Genomic DNA, 19,169 nt, shown 5'->3' with positions numbered 1-19,169 from the left:
CGCTGAGCTTCAGTTTGTTCATCTCTATGGTGGAAATAGAAACATCTGCATTCTCTATCTTCTAGGATTTTAAAGGTTAGATCCAATAGTATGTGTGAAAATCCTTGGTATGCTATAAACCACTATCTATATATAGATAATCTATATATCTGTATCTATATAAACCATAACCACTATATGTTTGCTACTTTATTATTTTTATTCTGCCCTGAGACATTGGCTCTGATTCAGTCTAGAACATGGCTTGAGAGCATGGTTACCCCTAATCTGCTTCTCTAGTAAACACAAGGGTAGATACAGCCACACTTCTCTCCCAGACCGTGGGCAGGGTTTCTTGGGTACACTGCAAAGACCATAACACCTGCCTTCCTTTCCTAATATCAGCAACTGCTTACTGAATACCTATTATAGACCCAGCCCTTTCCTTATATTATTCAATTTAATGCTTTCTAATGATCCGTGGTGTGGCTATTTTTTATCATCTCCACTTCATGGGAGGAAACTGAAACTTAGAAAAGATCCTCCACATGGTCAGATTCAAGTAAGCAATAGAAATAGCACTTGAACCTGGATAGTGGGCTGCAGATGTTACCTCTTAACCCCACAGAATATTTCCTCCCCAAGTTTGGGTTAATTGTGGATGGCTACTGAGATGTTACTTTAGTAATTTTACCTTCCACTTTCCATCACAGTACAAGGTTCTTTACTGGAACACAGTAAGGAATCACAGCTTCCCTCTTCCTGCTTAAGGTCCTTGCCTTTGCCCTGTGAAGGGCTGGGAGATGCCAGGCAGCAGCTCAGATGGGGAGGAAGTCACTCAGGTGGAGAGCAAAGCTCTGTGCAATAGAGTGGATTATGGATTTCAATATTTCTTCAGGCTTCTCTCCATCAAAAGAGCTATGTAAGAACAGAGGCCCAGGAGTCCCCCAAGCGGCATCCTCTATTAGATGAATTTCATTCGATGAATTTAACTCAATTTCAGATCTTAGGTTTGAGTCAGACTTTGGCCATCTCCCCTCACACAAGCTCTAAGAGGATGCAAAGTTTACACAACAGCAGCTGCCCCGGCCTTTCCAGTTTTAGATTATGGTTGTCACTAAATGGCACGTGCTAACGTTCTGCCAGAGATTTTCACTGTTGTATTTTGTGCTTTTGCTTTGCGGGAGGAGGAAGCCTCATAGTTCTGAGGAGCACTTGCTCCCACTTCTCTGGAAAGGACAGTTGAAACAATGTTTCCTTTCCCCAACAGCCTTTCTAGCGACCAGAGATACCATCAGGTGTCAGTCTTACAGTTTTGGAGGAAAATCTCCATTCCAAGGCAAGTCAAATTGGGAGTTTTTTGTGCATTGGCACACACATTGTAACCTAATCACAAACAAAGACTTGCCAAATATTTCTTCAGTCATCAGGAAATTAAACTGGGCTCCAGACCAGATATTTGGTTCTGGTTTCCAATCCAGAAAGAGCTTATTAAGGTTAGGCTGTGGGTAAATGCCCTTTACAAAATAAAAGTCCATTGATTTTTTAATTAAAGGTAACCCTAGCTGCTAAATCCTGAAACCTCATTGACCTGATATAAGAAAGTTTATTTCCTACTCATGTAAGTCCAGTCAAGGGTAGGAAGTTCCAGTTAGGTGGGATCCAGGCTGATGCAAATTCTGTCATCTTCAGCTTTTGTCTTCTAAGCTGTCTGGTGGCTGAGTATTGACATTGATCCAGCAGACAGGAGAAGAATATGGGGGATCATAGGGAAGATCACTGTAAGTGGCAGCTGTGGATAGAAGTCACATTGGCTGGAATCTAGTCACATGACCACACTGAACTGCAAGGGAGGCTGGGAATTGTAGTGCAAATGTGTGCCTAGGAAGAGAGGAAAACAGGCAAGGTGAACAGCTGGCTGGTCTCTGCCACAGAACCATGGTCAGAGCAGAGTGAAGGAGGTGCTGAGGTAGAGTCTGGCTGCTTCCTGTAACAGGGAGGGGCCAAGGCACTACTTTCCCTTCAACGTTATTCTTCAGGCCTGACCCGCCTGACCTGGCCTTTGCCACATGGTGGGTAAATCTCTTTTGGCTTCTCTACTTGGAACTCAATTTCCTGTTTCACTGAGAAGATTGATGGACTTTCAGAAACCTGCAGATGGTGATTTGATATCAGCTTGGCAGGCATTTGGAACACAGCCTTGCTAATGTCAATCCATGGGTGCTCAGCTCCCATTTTGAACCTCTCAGAGTTTTTTTAAATTACCCTAAGAGTCACATATGGCTGAATGAGCCAGGAGCCTTCCTGCAGTTTCTGTTTTATTCCTACTGCAGGCGGTTGTGAGGTGGAGTTGCCACAGTGCAGCAGGTCACCCCTTCCCGTGGTAACAGCCACAGGCTCTGGCTGACAGCTCATGAGGCAGGATAAGGCACATGGAAACAAAGACTGGAGAGCCTTGTTGAGAGCCAAGAGAGCTCACTGATTCAGTCTGTTGTTTCAGAACTGGGCAGGTGTGTGTCTTTAAGAGGAGTATCTACGATAGTATGTTCATTCAAACAATGTAATCATTACATATGTTTTTCTATAATGCACTTGCAGGATTCTTGAAGACAGATAAGCCAGTTGCTCTGTTCCCAGCAGCAGGGTGCACCATGGTTTTGAATATAATATTATTAGTAAAACTGCATATCATTTATGATGTTCTGGCATTCCTTCTCCATTTCGCTATTCTCACACAAGATACATGCACATTTTTGTGTGGAAGGGTGAGGAATTTGAGGAACAATTCAAGAGCCGTTTTTTAATTACAAATTTGAAATGGTTCACTTAAAATAAATCAAAGCCCAAAGTGCATTTTGTAGCTTAATCTTCATATTTAATTTGATTATAGCAGTGAACATTAGGCATGAAACAAGCTGCCCAAAAGGACTGTTGAATTATTTAATTACCTATGGGACTGAGGAGGTGATAGTCAGCATAAACAATTCCACAAGTGGGGTGCATTAGAAAGATCAGCTCTTTCTGTCTCCAAGCTTAGTAAATTGCATTATGTGACTATCCAAAGAGCAATTGCTTGTTGAACAAACTATTAAATGCTTAAGTCTGTTTGCAATATTTTAGGTTCCAGATGGTCATTTGTCTAAAAGAAATGGCAAAAAAATATTAAGTGTAAATGTGTTTTAGAAGTATTTTCAGTTGAATGAATTTCCAATGAAGTCAATAGTCAGAATTCAAGGACACTCTTTCCATATATACAATATTGAAAGAATTTTTAATAATCAAACTAGAAAATTAAGCAGAAATGCATTCAAGAGGTTTGATCATCTGTTATGTTCATTTCTGGGAATATGGTGATACATGAGGCAGGCTTCTTGCCCTGAATAATCTCAGAGTCTTCTCAGGGAAGACAAGTCTACAATAACATTTGTATCGGTGTGATGTTTGAAGTGTGAATGAAGCGCTATGGAAATAAAGATAAGGAAATAATTAGTTCTGCCAGGAGGCGGGGAGACGGAATAGAAATGTCAGGGAGAAATACACACATTTTGCACCATTTCAACTCAACTTTTATAAGAATATGCAGGAATTTGTGTGTATGTGAACCAGCAAAGAGGCAGGTAGGAAAGGGGCAGCAGAAAGAAGTGTGTAGTCTGTAGCTCAAAAAGAAAGTTGGCTCTTTCCTGGACTAGGAATCAGCTAAGCCACTAAGTTACTAGTAACAGGGAAAAAGTTGGTGAGAATGGTCAAGATAATATTCCTAAATGCAGAAAATAATTCACTATTAGGCCTCGTTCATTTGACACTGTCAGAGAGTGAAAATCTTCAGTCAAGAGATTTTCCCCAGTACCTGAAGCTTTCTAATTTAACTGTCAAGAATTTATTTTAACTTTTTAAACCTGAATAAGCAACTTGACACCTCTAGTTTATCTCAATAAATGTCAACTATTGTGCTATGTTAAAGTGTCTTCAGGGACTATTAAGGTCTATAGAACTATGTGCCTTGAAAATTAGAGGCCTTGTTTTGCTATTTGATTTTTAAATGTTGGCTTCTGTATTTTTCCCCCTCCATGACTTTTTCTGTATCCTTACCTTGCTGTAAATTTTCCTTGTGCCTGTCAGAATGTCTGCCTCTAATAGCCCTTTTCATCAAATTTGCTATCTTTGCTGAGGACTGGGAAATAAGAAAATCTGTCTTACTTGAATTATGATCAAGAAGGAGTGGGTTTATGAATTGAGGTACTCTCCCAGGAGGTTTGAAATGTGGGCTTTGTGATATCTTATTTGTTCATTTGTAGATTCTTGGCAATGTTATATCTAACCAGGTTGCTAAAAAGGTGACCTTTAAAAAAATTCAGTTGTGTTTTTTAACATCTTTATTGGAGTATAATTGCTTTACAATGGTGTGTTAGTTTCTGCTTTAAAACAGAGTGAATCAGCTATACATATACATATATCCCCATGTCCCCTCCCTCTGCATCTCCCTCCCACCCTCCCTATCCCACTCCTCTAGGTGGTCACAAAGCACCGAGCTGATCTCCTTGTGCTATGCGGCTGCTTCCCACTAGCTATCTGTTTTACATTTGGTAGTGTATATATGTCCATGCCACGCTCTCACTTCATCCCAACTTACCTTTCCCCCTCCCACATCCTCAAGTCCATTCTCTATGTCTGCGTCTTTATTCCTGTCCTGCTCCTAGGTTCTTCATAACGTTTTTGGTTTTTTTTAGATTCCATATATATGTGTGAGGATATGGTATTTGTGTTTCTCTTTCTGCCTTACTTCACTCTGTATGACAGACTCTAGGTCCATCCACCTCACTACAAATAACTCAGTTTCGTTTCTTTTTATGGCTGAGTAATATTCCATTGTATATATGTGCCACATCTTCTTTATCCATTCATCTGTCGATGGACACTAAGGTTGCTTCCATGTCCTGGCTATTGTAAATAGAGCTGCAATGAACATTGTGGTACATGACTCTTTTTAAATTATGGTTTTCTCAGGGTATGCCCAGTAGTGGGATTGCTGGGTCATATGGTAGTTCTATTTTTGGTTTTTTAAGGAACCTCCATACATACTGTTCCCATAGTGGCTGTATCAATTTACATTCCCACCAACAGTGCAAGAGGGTTCCCTTTTCTCCACACCCTCACCAGCATTTATTGTTTGTAGATTTTTTGATGATGTTCTTTCTGACTGGAGTGAGGTGATACCTCATTGTAGTTTTGATTTGCATTTCTCTAATGATTAGTGATGTTAAGCATCCTTTCATGTGTTTGTTGGCAATCTGTATATCTTCTGTATACCTGTCCATTGGTGAAAGTGGGATGTTAAAATCCCCTACTATGATTGTGTCACTGTCAATTTCCCCTTTTATGGCTGTTGTCATTTGCCTTATATAATGAGGTGCTCCTATGTTGGGTGCATAAATATTAATAATTGTTATATCTACCTCTTGGATTGATCCCTTGATCATTATGTAATGTCCTTCTTTGTCTCTTGTAATAGTCTTTATTTTAAAGTCTATTTTGTCGGATATGAGAATTGCTACTCCAGCTTTCTTTTGATTTCCATTTGCATGCATACTTTTTCCATACCCTCACTTTCAGTGTGTTTGTGTCCCTAGGTCTGAAGTGGGTCTCTTGGAGACAGCATATATATGGGTCTTGTTTTTGTATCCATTTAGCCAGTCTGTGTCTTTTGGTTGGAGCATTTAATCCATTTACGTTTAAAGTAGTGATCGATATGTTTGTTCCTGTTACCATTTTCTTAAATGTTTTGGGTTTGTTAATTGTAGGTCTTTTCCTTTTCTTGTGTTCCTGCCTAGAGAAGTTCCTTTAGCATTTGTTGTAAAGCTGGTTTGGTGGTGCTGAATTCTCTTAGCTTTTGCTTGTTTGTAAAGGTTTTAATTTCTCTGGCGAATCTGAATGAGATCCTTGCTGGGTAGAGTAATCTTGGTTCTAGGTTTTTCCATTTCATCATTTTAAATATGTCCTGCCACTCCCTTCTGGCTTGCAGAGTTTCTGCTGGAAGATCAGCTGTTAACCTTATGGGGATTCCCTTGTATGTTTTTTGTTGTTTTTCCCTTGCTGCTTTTAATATATATTTTTTGTATTTAATTTTTGATAGTTTGTTTAGTATGTGTCTTGGTGTGTTTCTCCTTGGATTTATCCTGTATGGGACTCTCTGTGCTTCCTGGACTTGATTGACTATTTCCTTTCCCATATTAGGGAAGCTTTCAACTATAATCTCTTCAAAGATTTTCTCAGTCCCTTTCTTTTTCTCTTCTTCTGGGACCTCTATAATTCAAATGTTGGTGCATTTAATGTTGTCCCAGAGGTCTCTGAGACTGTCCTCAATTATTTTCATTCTTTTTTCTTTATTCTGCTCTGCAGTAGTTTTTCTACTATTTTATTTTCCAGGTCACTTATCTGTTCTTCTCCCTCAGTTATTCTGCTATTGATTCCTTCTAGAGAATTTTTAAGTTTATTTATTGTGTTGTTCATCATTGTTTGTTTGCTCTTTAGTTCTTCTAGGTCCTTGTTAAATGTTTCTTGCATTTTGTCTATTCTATTTCCAAGATTTTGAATTATCTTTACTCTCATTACTCTGAATTCTTTTTCCAGTAGACTGCCTATCTCCTCTTCATTTGTTAGGTCTGGTGGGTTTTTACCTTGTTCCTTCATCTGCTGTGTGTTTCTCTGTCTTCTCATTTTGCTTAACTTACTGTGTTTGGGGTTTCCTTTTCATAGGCTGCAGGTTTGTAGTTCCCGTTGTTTTTGGTGTCTGCCCCCAGTGGCTAAGGTTGGTTCAGTGGGTTGTGTAGGCTTCCTGGTGGATGGGACTGGGGCCTGTGTTCTGGTGGATGAGGCTGGATCTTGTCTTTCTGGTGGGCAGGACCACATCTGGTGGTGTGTTTTGGGGTATCTGTGACCTTATTATGATTTTAGGCAGCCTCTCTGCTAATGGGTGGGGTTGTGTTCCTGTCTTGCTAGTTGCTTGGCATGGGGTGTCCAGCACTGTAGCTTGCTGGTTGTTGAGTGGAGTTGGGTCTTAGCGTTGAGATGGAGATCTCTGGGAGCGCTTTTGCCGTTTGATATTACGTGGAGCTGGGAGGTCTCTTGTTGACCAGTGTCCTGAATTTGGCTCTCCCACCTCAGAGGCACAGGCCTGACACCTGGCTGGAGCACGAAGACCATGTCAGCCACACAGCTCAGAAGAAAAGTGAGAATAAAAGAAAGAAAGAAAGAAAAATAAAATAAAATAAAGTTATTAAAATAAAAAATTTAAAAACTTATTATAATTTAAAAAAACGCAAGCAAGAAAGAAGAGAGCAACCAAACCAAAGAAGAAATCCACCAATGATATCAAGTGCTAAAAACTGTACTAAAAAAAACCAAAAACAAAACCCAGACAGACAGAACCCTAAGACAAATGGTAAAAGCAAAGCTATAGAGACACAATCACACAAAGACGCATACACATGCACACTCACAAAAAGAGAAAAAGGAAAAAAATATATATATATAAAAAAGGAATAGAGCATCCAAATCAATAAACAAATCTACCAATGATAATAAACTCTAAATACTAAACTAAGATAAACATAAAACCAGAAACAAATTAGATGCAGAAAGCAAACCCCAAGTGTACAGTTGTTCCCAAAGTCCACTGCCTTAGTTTTGGGATGATTCGTTGTCTATTCAGGTATTCCACAGATGCAGGGTTCATCTAGTTGATTGTGGAGCTTTAATCCGCTGCTCGTGAGGCTGCTGGGAGAGATTTCCCTTTCTCTTCTTTGTTTGCACAGCTCCCGGGGTTCAGCTTTGGATTTGGCCCCATGTCTGTGTGTAGGTCACTGGAGGGCGTCTGTTCTTCGCCGAGACAGGACAGGGTTAAAGGAGCAGCTGATTCAGGGTCTCCGGCTCACTCAGGTGGGGGGAGAGAGGGGTACTGAGTGCAGGGCGAGCCTGCGGCAGCAGAGACCAGCATGACGTTGCACCAGCCTGAAGGGCGCCGTGTGTCTTCCCGGGGGAGTTGTTCCTGGATCCCGGGACCCTGGCAGTGGCGGGCTGCACAGGCTCTCGGAAGGGGTGTGTGGATAGTGACCTGTGCTTGCACACAGGCTTCTTGGTGGAGGCAGCAGCAGCCTTAGCGTCTCATGCCCGCCTCCGGGGTCTGCGTTGATAGCCGCGGCTCGCGCCCGTCTCTGGAGCTCCTTTAAGCAGCGCTCTTAATCCCTTCTTCTCGCGCACCAGGAAACAAAGAGGCAAGAAAAGGTCTCTTGCCTCTTCGGCAGCTCCAGAGTTTTTCCCGGACTCCCTCCAAGGTAGCCGTGGTGCACTAACCCCTTCAGGCTGTGTTCACGCTGCCAACCCCAGTCCTCTCCCTACATCCAACCGAAGCCCGAGCCTCAGCTCCCAGCCCCCGCCCGCCCCGGCAGGTGAGCAGACAAGCCTCTCGGGCTGGTGAGTGCCGTTCGGCACCGATCCTCTGTGCGGGAATCTCACCGCTTTGCCCTCTGCACCCCTGTTGCTGTGCTCTCCTCCGTGGCTCTAAAGCTCCCCGCCCCCCGCCCACCCCCATCTCTGCCTGCAAAGGGGCTTCCTAGTGTGTGGAAACTTTTCCTCCTTCACAGCTCCCTCCCACTGGTGCAGGTCCCGTCCCTATTCTTTTGTCTGTTTTTTCCTTTGCCCTACCCAGGTACGTGGGGAGTTTCTTGCCTTTTGGGAGGTCTTAGGTCTTCTGCCAGCGTTCAGTAGGTGTTCTGTAGAAGTTGTTCCACGTGTAGATGTATTTCTGATGTATTTGTGGGGAGGAAGGTGATCTCCACGTCTTACTCCTCTTTCATCTTGAAGGTCTCCTCAGTTGTGATTTTATTTGAATTAACATTGGAATCTTTGGGAAAATGCCAAAAGCTGTACGTGCCTCCAGTTGAAGTTTATCTTGAATAACCCTTAGAGACTTTAGAAAAGCAAACCATGTAGATGCAATTTTTCAAAATGTTGATGGGACACTTGTGCTCTTAATTGTATAAATTTGCTCAGGTGAAAAGAACATTCTATCATAAATAAAGTAAGCAAAGTGAAGCTATTCATTTGTTTTCCACGGCAGAAGCACAGGGCGGGTTTTTCAGCAGATTGTTTTTCAGCAGGATTGCCTTGGCACTTTAGTCAGTGATGAAACATTTACAATTATGATACAGTGCAATGACATTTCAAGAGGCAAGGTAGTACATGTGGGGCTTCAAAATACATAAACCAGTATAGCGTAGTTAACTCTGAGGAGGTAATATTGTTTTCCCTATTTTTCTGAGGAAGAAACAGAAAACTCAGCACTCACATCACACAGTAGTACATTGTTGGGCAAGGCTTTAAACTCCTGTCTGTCTGGCTTCTAAAGCTCCTGGAAACTTGTACTTTATTCCAGTCCTTACAATAACTGACTTTTAATGTTGCCAATTTACCTGGATGTTTCTCCTCATTGGTAAAACAAGAGAATTGAACCAGCTGATTTCTAAGATTTCTTACAGTTTTAGTAGAGTCATAGATTTTTTAGATTAACCTTAAGTGCCCAGAAGAAGATGATGAAGAGGTAGATTGGTTCAGACGGAATGATCCCAATAAGACCTCTCAGCAATGTGTCGTATCACAGCACTGAGACTATATATTTTTAGGCCTTGGTTTGTAGCTGAGGTTTACCTATAGGCCTCCCAGCCTTGTCTCGGACAAGTTCTAGACCCTGAAAGAATAATGTGCAGAAGACAATGGATGAGCCCGTTGGCAGAGCAGGAGCAGTAACCGCAGAGGTGAGGGAGTCTCTGCCGCTTTCAAATCTGCTTTCTGAGTAGATGCTTAAGGAGGGATGGAGGGATTTCTTGCCAGATGAGGAACAAATCAACTTTATCCAGATAATCTTTCACTTCTCTTTAGGAAGGAGAAAGTGAAGAGGGTAGAGACCCGTAGACCCGTATTTAAAGCCATCCCGTATATTTTGCAGTCATGTAACCCATAGCATTGAAATCTCCTGAAAATTGTTCTTGCTCAGTCTGTCCACATCGGATGCATATAGCCAGGCCTGCTGGTCACTGCAACACAAGGGCATCATCCACACAGGCTTCAATGTCGATGGGCAATCCCTCGAGTTGTGCAATGCAGGGGGTGCTATAACAACAACCACCCTTCATTCTGTGCCAGCTATTCAGATACGATATTCCCTTTAATCTTTGCAAGGCTGTGTTGTAATATGGTGAGGTGTATTTTCCAGAGGAAGAAATGGCACTCAGAAAGTGCCCGCGGTCAATCCACTACTTTGCTGTAGGGGTAGGAATCGAACCCAAGTCTTCCTGCTTTCACAGTCCATGCTCTTTCTATTATACTCCACCCCCAATCCGTGGAAATTCTCCAAGTCAGGCCAAAGCAGACTGGGATAAGGGGGGAACGTGCTCTTAGCATTTTGGAAGCATTGCTTCAGTGATGATTCGACAGCATGTGACCACAATACTATCCTGACCTCAAGCCTTCTGTGGCTCAGCATTACTTAAAAAGAGAGTGTGGGGCTTCCCTGGTGGCGCAGTGGTTGAGAGTCTGCCTGCCGATGCAGGGGACACGGGTTGGTGCCCCGGTCCGGGAAGATCGCACATGCCGCAGAGTGGCTGGGCCTGTGCGCCATGGCCGCTGAGCCTGCGCGTCCGGAGCCTGTGCTCCGCAACGGGAGAGGCCACAACAGTGAGAGGCCCGCGTACCGCAAAAAAAAAAAAAAAAAAAAAAAAAAGACTAAGGCCTCACCTCCCACCTTGCTTCCTCCTCACCTACCTCTTCTCCAAGGCACTCTGTGTCCCCAGTGGCCATCTTTCAAGGCATTTCTAGCCAGAGTGTACTTTTGCACATTGCAGCCCCATTGGCCACTTCCTTTGCATTAGCCTTAGAACAAAGGCCACGTTTTGTCATCTTTTGGGACACTTGCAGAAAGAGCAAGAGAGTCACACCCAAAGTAGTGAAAGGAGACTTGCTGCAAATACCAAAATTCAAAGATGCTTTCTGGTTGTGGATGTGAGTCAGTGTGGGATAAATGCAGGTGCAGTGAGATACCAAGGGTCAGCCCTGCCCACAAGCCCTTTAGTCAAGGAAGAGACTCGAAGACCTGGTGGCCCTTAAGTATGCTTCTATTTTTCCTAAGACAAGGCTACAATGTATATATCTCTGCATATGTTAGCAATATGACAATTACACCTCGGGGAGGGGTTGTTTTTATGTTGTAGTGCAATAGTGTATAATATACCAGCTGCAAGGATAAGGAGAAGAGATTAAAGCGGGCTGAGACTGAGGTGGAGGCGCTGTCTTTGGGAGCTGAGGCTGCCTTAACAGGGGCTCTCCATTACTCCCATGCTGTAACCCCGTGCACGGAATGTGTGTCCCTTCCCCAGTCCTGCTGGGACGGTTTTATTCTATTCCTAAACACATTTTGGCCTAAAAGGAGGTGAGAGGGATTGTCTAGAAAAGGTCCAATCAATGATAAACAGACTTTCAAGATTAGCCTTCTTGCTTGATTGCAAACCTCTGAAAGAACTCCCTCCACCCTTCCAACCCCTTCCCTTTCCTGCTGCTGTCACTGATGCTGGGTTTCCATGTCTCCTCACTGCTTGCCAGTATTGTAGCTCATAGTGCACTGCTCTGTAGCCTTTACTCGTCTCCCTCCTCCCCTCTACTGTGAGCTTCTCGCAGTAAAGAGCAAAGGTAATGTTTTCTTCATTGTGTGGCGTTCATACGACCCACACGTCTTTAACTGTGCTCTCACCACATACAACTAGACCTGCAGGGAGCTCTGGCAAAGGTGAAGAGAAGATGGTAATGACAAGAAGAGAAACTCCTCTGATGGTTCCCAGCGGGATTGGAGGCAGACGTTTCAGTCAGGTGACTGCTTTCTGTCACAGCATCACCTGCAGAGCAAAAGGACGTAGTTCCCATAAGTAATCGGAATGGGAAGGCAGGCTCGGATCTGTGGTCTGGTGTCTCTTGTCTAAATTCATTTGGACAGAACCAGCACTCCTTCACCCCAGCCATGGAAACACAGTCCCATTCCCCTGGCCTCACTAGCTCCTGCCTCGGTTTTCAGCTGTAGTCCAAGACAATTTTTAGATGACAGTACCCTGTCCATAAATCTAGGATACGGTGTTTAATAAGTCACCTCTTTAGCCAACAAAAGTTTAAAATTAGGCTATAAATACGATTGGTATATTCCAAGAATAATAGCATCAATCTCATGGGCCTGGTATGTTAGAGAACTAGCTGGTAATTCATTGAGTCAACACAGGAAGGGTTTTCATCTCTGCAGAATTCTAGCCCAAGTAATTTTTAAGACTCACAGGACATCAGATCTGGAAGAATCTTAGAGATTACTTAAGCCTGAGCCCATAAAAAAACTAAGGGGACAGAGAGGTCAAGACCTGCTCAAGGTCACACAGTTATTTATGAATGCTGAGCAGGTGTGGATAAAGCCTGTTCACCATCCAGGGCTATGTGAGCTTCTATTTGTGACTTCTAAGTCCCAGGGCCTCTTGCACCCCATCAACAGAACATGGTTGGAAGCATCACTCTCATCAGTTAGCCATGTCATTTTTCCCACACTCTGCTGACCCTGGGTTTGCATAATACTTCAAGATTCTGAACAGTATGTAGTAATTATCATCCCGAGACACAGAAAGACAGCAAGACAGACATTAACTGTCCCCCTAGCTGCTCAGAGCCATTTCTTATAGTCTTATACTTGTCATTTAAAGTTGATTTGCATTTGCATTGACAGCCAAAGAGACACACAGTTCCCTTATAAATATAGTTTCTACTGCCCATCTTCAAACTGGGACTTTTTATGACAGTTTTCAACTTTTAGAACTTAGTGAAAAGAAACTTCAGTTTCAGACAAATACTGGCTTTCTCATCCCTCTCTCCTCTCTTGGGCCTGGTTCCATATTCAGAGGGCAGAAAAAAACATTGAAGGGGGCTCATGTCTCATTATTCACGACTGCTCTTCTAGTTCACCTCTGTTTCTTCCTTGGCGGGAACTCCACTGGAGGAACCACTTCTGTGGCTGATTTAACCAGTGGCTAGCGTAAGTGATTGAACAATAGATACAACTTTACTTGGGAATTCGAGTTTCTCTTTAACTCTGTCCTGCTGCCTGATTTCTCTTCTAACTTTTCTGGCCTTCTCTTTGTAAGCTTTTATTTCTCTCTTGAGGCTCAGAGCTTTGGCTGGTGGGGTGAAAATGGAAACAGATTGACAAGGGGAAAGGTAGCTTTGGGGAATTTAAAATTCAAGCAAGTAAACCATTAATATCCTTGAAGTGTCAATCACGCACAGAACACCATGCTGATTATTATGGAGGTCACAAGCTTTTGCCAGATACAGTCATCCCTCCCCTCAAAGAGGAGTAAGTCTAGAGGGGGAGTTAGATGTACACTTGCAGGAGGAGGTATCTAATACTCTGGGGCAATATATTATCATTCTGTGTTTCCCAAGGTAGGTACAAGTGCCACTGGTGGACATGGAGATGATTTTAGTGTGTACACAGATAGGGCATTAAATAAATGTGATTCCAATTGTAAAGGTGGTATATTCCAGTTTCAATTTCCTCTCAATTCTTCTGATAACCTAAAAAAAAAGAGAGAGGAAAGAAAAGAAAGTCTCAGATCTGTGCTAAAATACCTTCTTCTCAATAAAAACTGGAAAGATAGGACATTTGGACACCAATAATTTCCACCTACAATTTAATACGATTCTTCATTTTAAATTTTATTTATTTTTTACAGTTTGCATTCTATTTTATTACAAGTAATAAAGTTTTTCTTTTTATGATGCTTGTAATGTTTCCTTACTGAATGTCTTAGTTAGGGTTGCTATAACAAATTACTACAGAGTATGTGGTTTAAGCAACAAACACTTGCTTTTCATAGTTCTGGAGGTTAGGAAGTCCAAGATCAGGGTGTCAGCATGGTCAGGTTCTGCTGAGAGCCCTCTTCCTGTTTTACAGACAACCATATTTTGCTGTGTCCTTATATGGCAGAAGGAGAGTGAGTTAGCTCTCTGGCCTCTTCTTGTAAGGGCACTAATCCCATTCATGAGGGCTCCACTCTCATGACTTAATCACCTCTCAAAGACCTCATTTTCAAATACCATCACAATGGAGATTAATTTCAACACATGAAAATTTGGAGGGACACAAACATTCAGTTCATAACATTTAGGTTAAAAAACGCAAGCTAACTCCAAACGGTAAATAAATAATGGTACAGGTGTTACAAAAATATGGCAGAAACCATTGGGGATGTGCAAATGTTTGGGAACAGTTTAGAATTGTTAAGTGAATGCCTTAGAAATGAATTGCAAGATGAATTTCAAGGAATGATTGTATACCAGGGGCTGGGATCTCGGGGAAGAATTCCTAGAGGAGGTGAGCTTTAAGGGAACATTTGAAGGGACTGGCTAGAAGCCAAGTGAGCAAAGATATGGTGATCGTTGGGGTGGGAGCAGGAAGCCTGTTGAACTGGATGAACCATTCATATCCAGGAGTCATGGTTGGAGGAGAGTCACAGCTGGAATCACAAGTTGGAAGGACCTTATATGAGGAGACTCTTTGCTTTTTTTAAAACTTTTTATTTTCAGATAATTATGGATTCGCATGCAGTTGTAAGAAACAATACAGAGAGATCCCATATCCCCTTTACGCAGTTTCCCCCAATGATGACATCTTACATAACTACAGTTCAAAATCACGATTAGGAAATTGACAATGATACAAGCCACCGACATTATTCAGACTTCACTCATTTTACATGCACTCGTGTGTGTGTGTGTTTGTGTGTGTATTTAGTTCTATGCAATTTTAGCACGTGTGTAAATTGGTGTGTCCGCCACTATAGTCAAGACATAACAGTCCCAGCACAAGAAAGCCTTTTCTACCCTTTTATAGCCAGAGGCACCTTCCCCCCCTTTCTTCTTCCCTCTCACCTGGCAACCACTAACTGGTTCTCCATCTCTATAATTCTGTCAGTTCAAAAATGTGATATAATTGGAGTCATACAGTATGTAACCTTTGGCATTGGCTTTTTGTCATTCAGCATAAGATTTACCCACAATGTTGTCTGTATCAGTAGTTCATTCCTTTTTATTGCTGAGTAGTATTCATAACATGGATATACCATGGTTTACCATTCATCCTTTGTAGAAAATTTGGGTTGTTTTCAGTTTGGGGCTGTTATGAATAAACCTTCTATGAACATTTGTGTACAGGTTTTTGTGTGAACATAGATTTCATTTCTCAAGAGTAAATTTCTGTTTCATATGGTAAGTTTGGTGTGTTTAGCTTTATAAGAAACTGCCATACTCTTTATGGAAGTCGTGGTACAATTTTATATTCCTACCAGCAGTTTATGAGAGATCCAGCTTCTCTGAATCCTTGTTAGCATTTAGTGTTATCATTTTATTTTAGCTATTTTGATAGGTGTGTAGTGATATCTCATTGTGAATTTAGTTTGCATTTTCCCTAATGGTTAATAATCAAACATCTTTTCATGTGCTTATTTGCCATTCCTCCTCAGTGAAATGTCTGTTCATACCTTTTGTCCATTTGCTCATTGGATAGTTTATGCTTTTATTCTTGAGTTTGAGTTTTTGTTTCTTTATATGTTCTAGATATAAGTTCTTTGTCAGATATGTGATTTGCAAATACTTTCTCTCAGCCTGTAATTTGCTTTTTTCATTCACTTTACAGGGTCATTCACAGATCAAAAGTTTTGAATGTTGATGTGATCCAATCTATAATTTTTTCCTTTTATGGACTGTGCTTTTGGCATCAAGTCTAAGATTCTTCTCTTAGCCCTGGTTCCTGAAGGTTTTCTCCTAAGTTTTTACCTAGAAGTTTTCTAGTTTTACATTTTACATTTATGTCTGTGATCCATTTTGAGTTAATTTTTGTTAAAATGTGAGGTTTTAGTCAAGGGTTCATTAATTTTGTTTGTTTGTTTTTGCTTATGAATGTCCAGTTGCTCCAGCACCGTTTGTCAAAATGCCTATCCTTCTATTGAATTGCTCTTGCATCTTTGTCAAAAATCAATTGGGCATATTTGTGTGGGTCCTTTGCTTTTTAAAGTCACCTTATTAATATTTCCTATCATTTGACTGTAACATCTGAAAAAGAAAAATGTTGTGGGCCTTTCACCCAAATGAATCATGTCACTAGTGTAATAAATTATTTGATTATGGAATATTTGATGATTTAGAGAGGTCTCATTACACACTCATGAATCATCCCCAAGGCCTTATGAGAAGAGAATATTTGGCCTATCTCCCACCAAAATATTTCCTTTTACCTAAATAGAAAGACATGGGGAATGGTGCCCATACTTTTTTTGCCCCAGGGCCAATAAGGGATTGCTTAAGTTCGACTTTTCAAACTTTACAGGGACGAGAAATGCGATTGGCCTTGGTCAGGCTTCGTTTTGCACAGGCTTTGGCAGGGACTTATAACCAGCAATTCTGCCAGGAGCTCAGGAGCCTGCTCACATACGAAAACGATAAGGGACATCTAAGGAAAACAAGCTGCTCCCTTTTAGGGACACACCAAAGCTAGATAACCCAAGATAATCATAGCAAGATACAGCCAGTCTTAGAGCTAAGTACTGTGAAGTTAGCTTTGCTTCCTTGAGTTTTTGAAGCATGCATCTGTATAAACCTGCTTGTGCAGACATCCCCAGCCCCAAGCTGGGTCTGCCCAAATCCAGCGAATCGGCTCTGAAATGTAGACGGCACCTAGCAGTAACAAAGCCTCCGCCTCAGGCAGCCTGTTGGCCTGTTAGGCCCAGTGGAGCAGCGGAACGGAAATATCTGGAGAAGTTTTTACGTGTCCATGGAATTTCGTTGCAGGAAACCACCAGGGCAGAGACGGGCATGGCTTACAGGTACTTGCTGGTTGCAATGTTATCCAACCAGGGCACTGCACTGAAGTCAAAGGTTGTTGTTATTAAAGAAAGAAGGATTGAAATAGCAAAAAAAATACTATATAGCAAAAGGAAAAGAAAAATGAACGCAGTGAGCCCTCTTCTTGGGCTGCCTTAGTTTTTCAAGCTTTAATTTGTCCACTTTCTCTTCGCTTCAAAGATTACATAAAGATAGTCAAATTCACCTGTGGAAGTTCCCAACCTTGTGCCATTAGAAATGTCTTTGGCTTGATACTTAAGCAAAAGTATGTGATTTAGCAGATCGTAATGAAGAATGGGTGCTCTATTCTTCTTAAGGGAATTTATAAATTAAGACTAGAATTTTTTTAATGCTGCCTGGCCTTCAAGGCTGTTATTTTCTTTTAAGCCTGAATCATGTGGTTGTGCTAATAGCTAATAAAGTAGTTCATGAGACTGAGCAGGTTCTTGAAATGACAGCACTTTTTATCAGTGTAGCCCAAGATAAATTACTGGTTGTTCTCTAACCTTCCAATACCATCATTTATTCTGTGAAAGATTAACAAAAAGGAGAAATTTTTTCCTAGTATGGGGTTGGATGTATAATCTTTCAAAATTGCTCTGGAATGGGAAGATCATTCTTTTTCTGAGCAATTATTGTTCAAACCTCTGTAAGATATGTCTGTGCTTAGCTAAATCACCCAGCTGTACCCGCACAAGTACTTCCTTGACAAATGCCTAGAGTTTTAAATATCCAGGAAGCTGAGCAAAAGCTGTTCAGAAGGACAAAGGTGCTGGAAACTGAAAACGAAAACAAAAACAAAAAACAAAACCCCAAGCCCTTAGCATTTATAAAGAACAGTTGTTTTAGCTCAAGTCAAAACTTCCAGTTCACAGAATAAGATTGTTTTTGCATAGACAAGATGTCCCTAAATGATTTTATTTTTCTATAATCAAAAGGTCTATTTTAATGCAGTACCTACTGCTCTAGTTATCAGCTAATTTGATTAATAAAGCAATTTGCAATGAGATGGCTCATCTCTGGAGAGCTAAGTATTTCACACAGACTCTTTATGCAAAAAAGGGCTCCTGCAGAAGACGAATGAACTCTTCTAGGTTTACAGGGCATATAAACATAAGACAGCTCACCCCATCATGCTTTAGAAGTGGAGCCTAAGAAGAATCTAACCACCTTTCCAAGAGAACCTATGGCTCCCCACCCTGGGATGGAGGAGGAGATGATGTCATTCCTCACCCACCTTTCCTGAATCTGTCTTTACTAGAAGGAGCTACCTTCTCTCTGACTCTCCGTATTCTCTCACTCTATTCTCCATGCTTTCCTTGACCCTCAGTGGTAATAGTGGTGGAATATAGATCTGGTGAAGATGGACTGTTTCGCTGTTTCAAAAACAATGTGTCTTTGCATCTTTGTCCCAGGATCGGTGGTATCACAAGAACACTTTTATAAATCTTCAGAGGGCAGGCCTCTTTCTCTCAATGTCCTGGTTTGAATATCTACTACATATTTTGTGATGTGTGCCAGTGTTAGACAAAGATATGTTCTAGGACAGTGTTTTCTAAGCACTTATGGAGCACAGGAATGCTCCCTTCAAATAGGTAAGAACAAAGGTCTCCTAGTTGAGGGTGGGGGATTGGAGCCCACCTGCTTGAGGGGAGCAGTCATCCCAGCTTGGTTTCCCAGGCACGCCTGCAGATCCCATCCTCTGCTCGGCTTAAGACTACAGTTCTGAGGTGACTCTTCAAGATGCCTTGGAGAGCAAGGCTGGCAGGTCCATCTCACAGAGACAGGCTCTTAGGCAAGCGTATGTGCCACTAGACCACATTCTAGTAGGAAATGGGACTTAGAAGATCATTGTTCCTAGATCAGAATATGAGGAGAGAAAGTACAGTTAAATAGATACTTGGCCCCAGAAAATAGCCAAGGCTTTGAATTATGATGAACTTGCTATTCTCTGCCACCTCTTCCTGACACGTCACCTTTACCCCTCCCCACTCCTTTCTCCAAATGTCCATAGTACTTTGTCTATTCTTTTTTCAAGGCACTTATTAAGTATCCTTATTTAAAACATTCTCCTTTAAGCATTAGGGATGGATTTTTAAGGAAGAGTATCCAGGTTCTCTTGGTTCCTGCCCAACCTGGCTTTTGACCTTGACTTCTTATAGGCGTAGTTGGGGTTAGGTGAGGAGACTTTTTATTCTTCTTTACCTTGATTTCCA

At 41.7% G+C, this 19,169-nt stretch overlaps 1 protein-coding gene across 2 annotated transcripts in view; it reads left to right on the top strand.

Moving 5' to 3' along the window:
• Nucleotides 1-19,169, top strand: part of KCNAB1 (potassium voltage-gated channel subfamily A regulatory beta subunit 1) — a gene marked incomplete at its 5' end in the record, with an annotated part of 439,860 nt that overhangs the window by 11,620 nt on the left and 409,071 nt on the right. Inside the window, one exon of one of the 2 annotated variants that reach the window (XM_082840352.1) lies at nucleotides 16,582-16,934. The exons of the other annotated variant lie outside the window; for it this stretch is intronic. Within the exon in view, the coding sequence (XP_082696478.1) occupies nucleotides 16,693-16,934 (242 nt within the window). Of the gene's footprint in view, nucleotides 1-16,581; nucleotides 16,935-19,169 lie in introns of those variants that run through there. 2 annotated transcript variants of the gene reach the window in all.

This window comes from Leucopleurus acutus (assembly GCF_964270905.1).
Source record: "Leucopleurus acutus genome assembly, chromosome: 5".
Lineage (NCBI taxonomy): Eukaryota > Metazoa > Chordata > Mammalia > Artiodactyla > Delphinidae > Leucopleurus > Leucopleurus acutus.
This window is presented reverse-complemented; position numbering and strand designations above follow the sequence as displayed.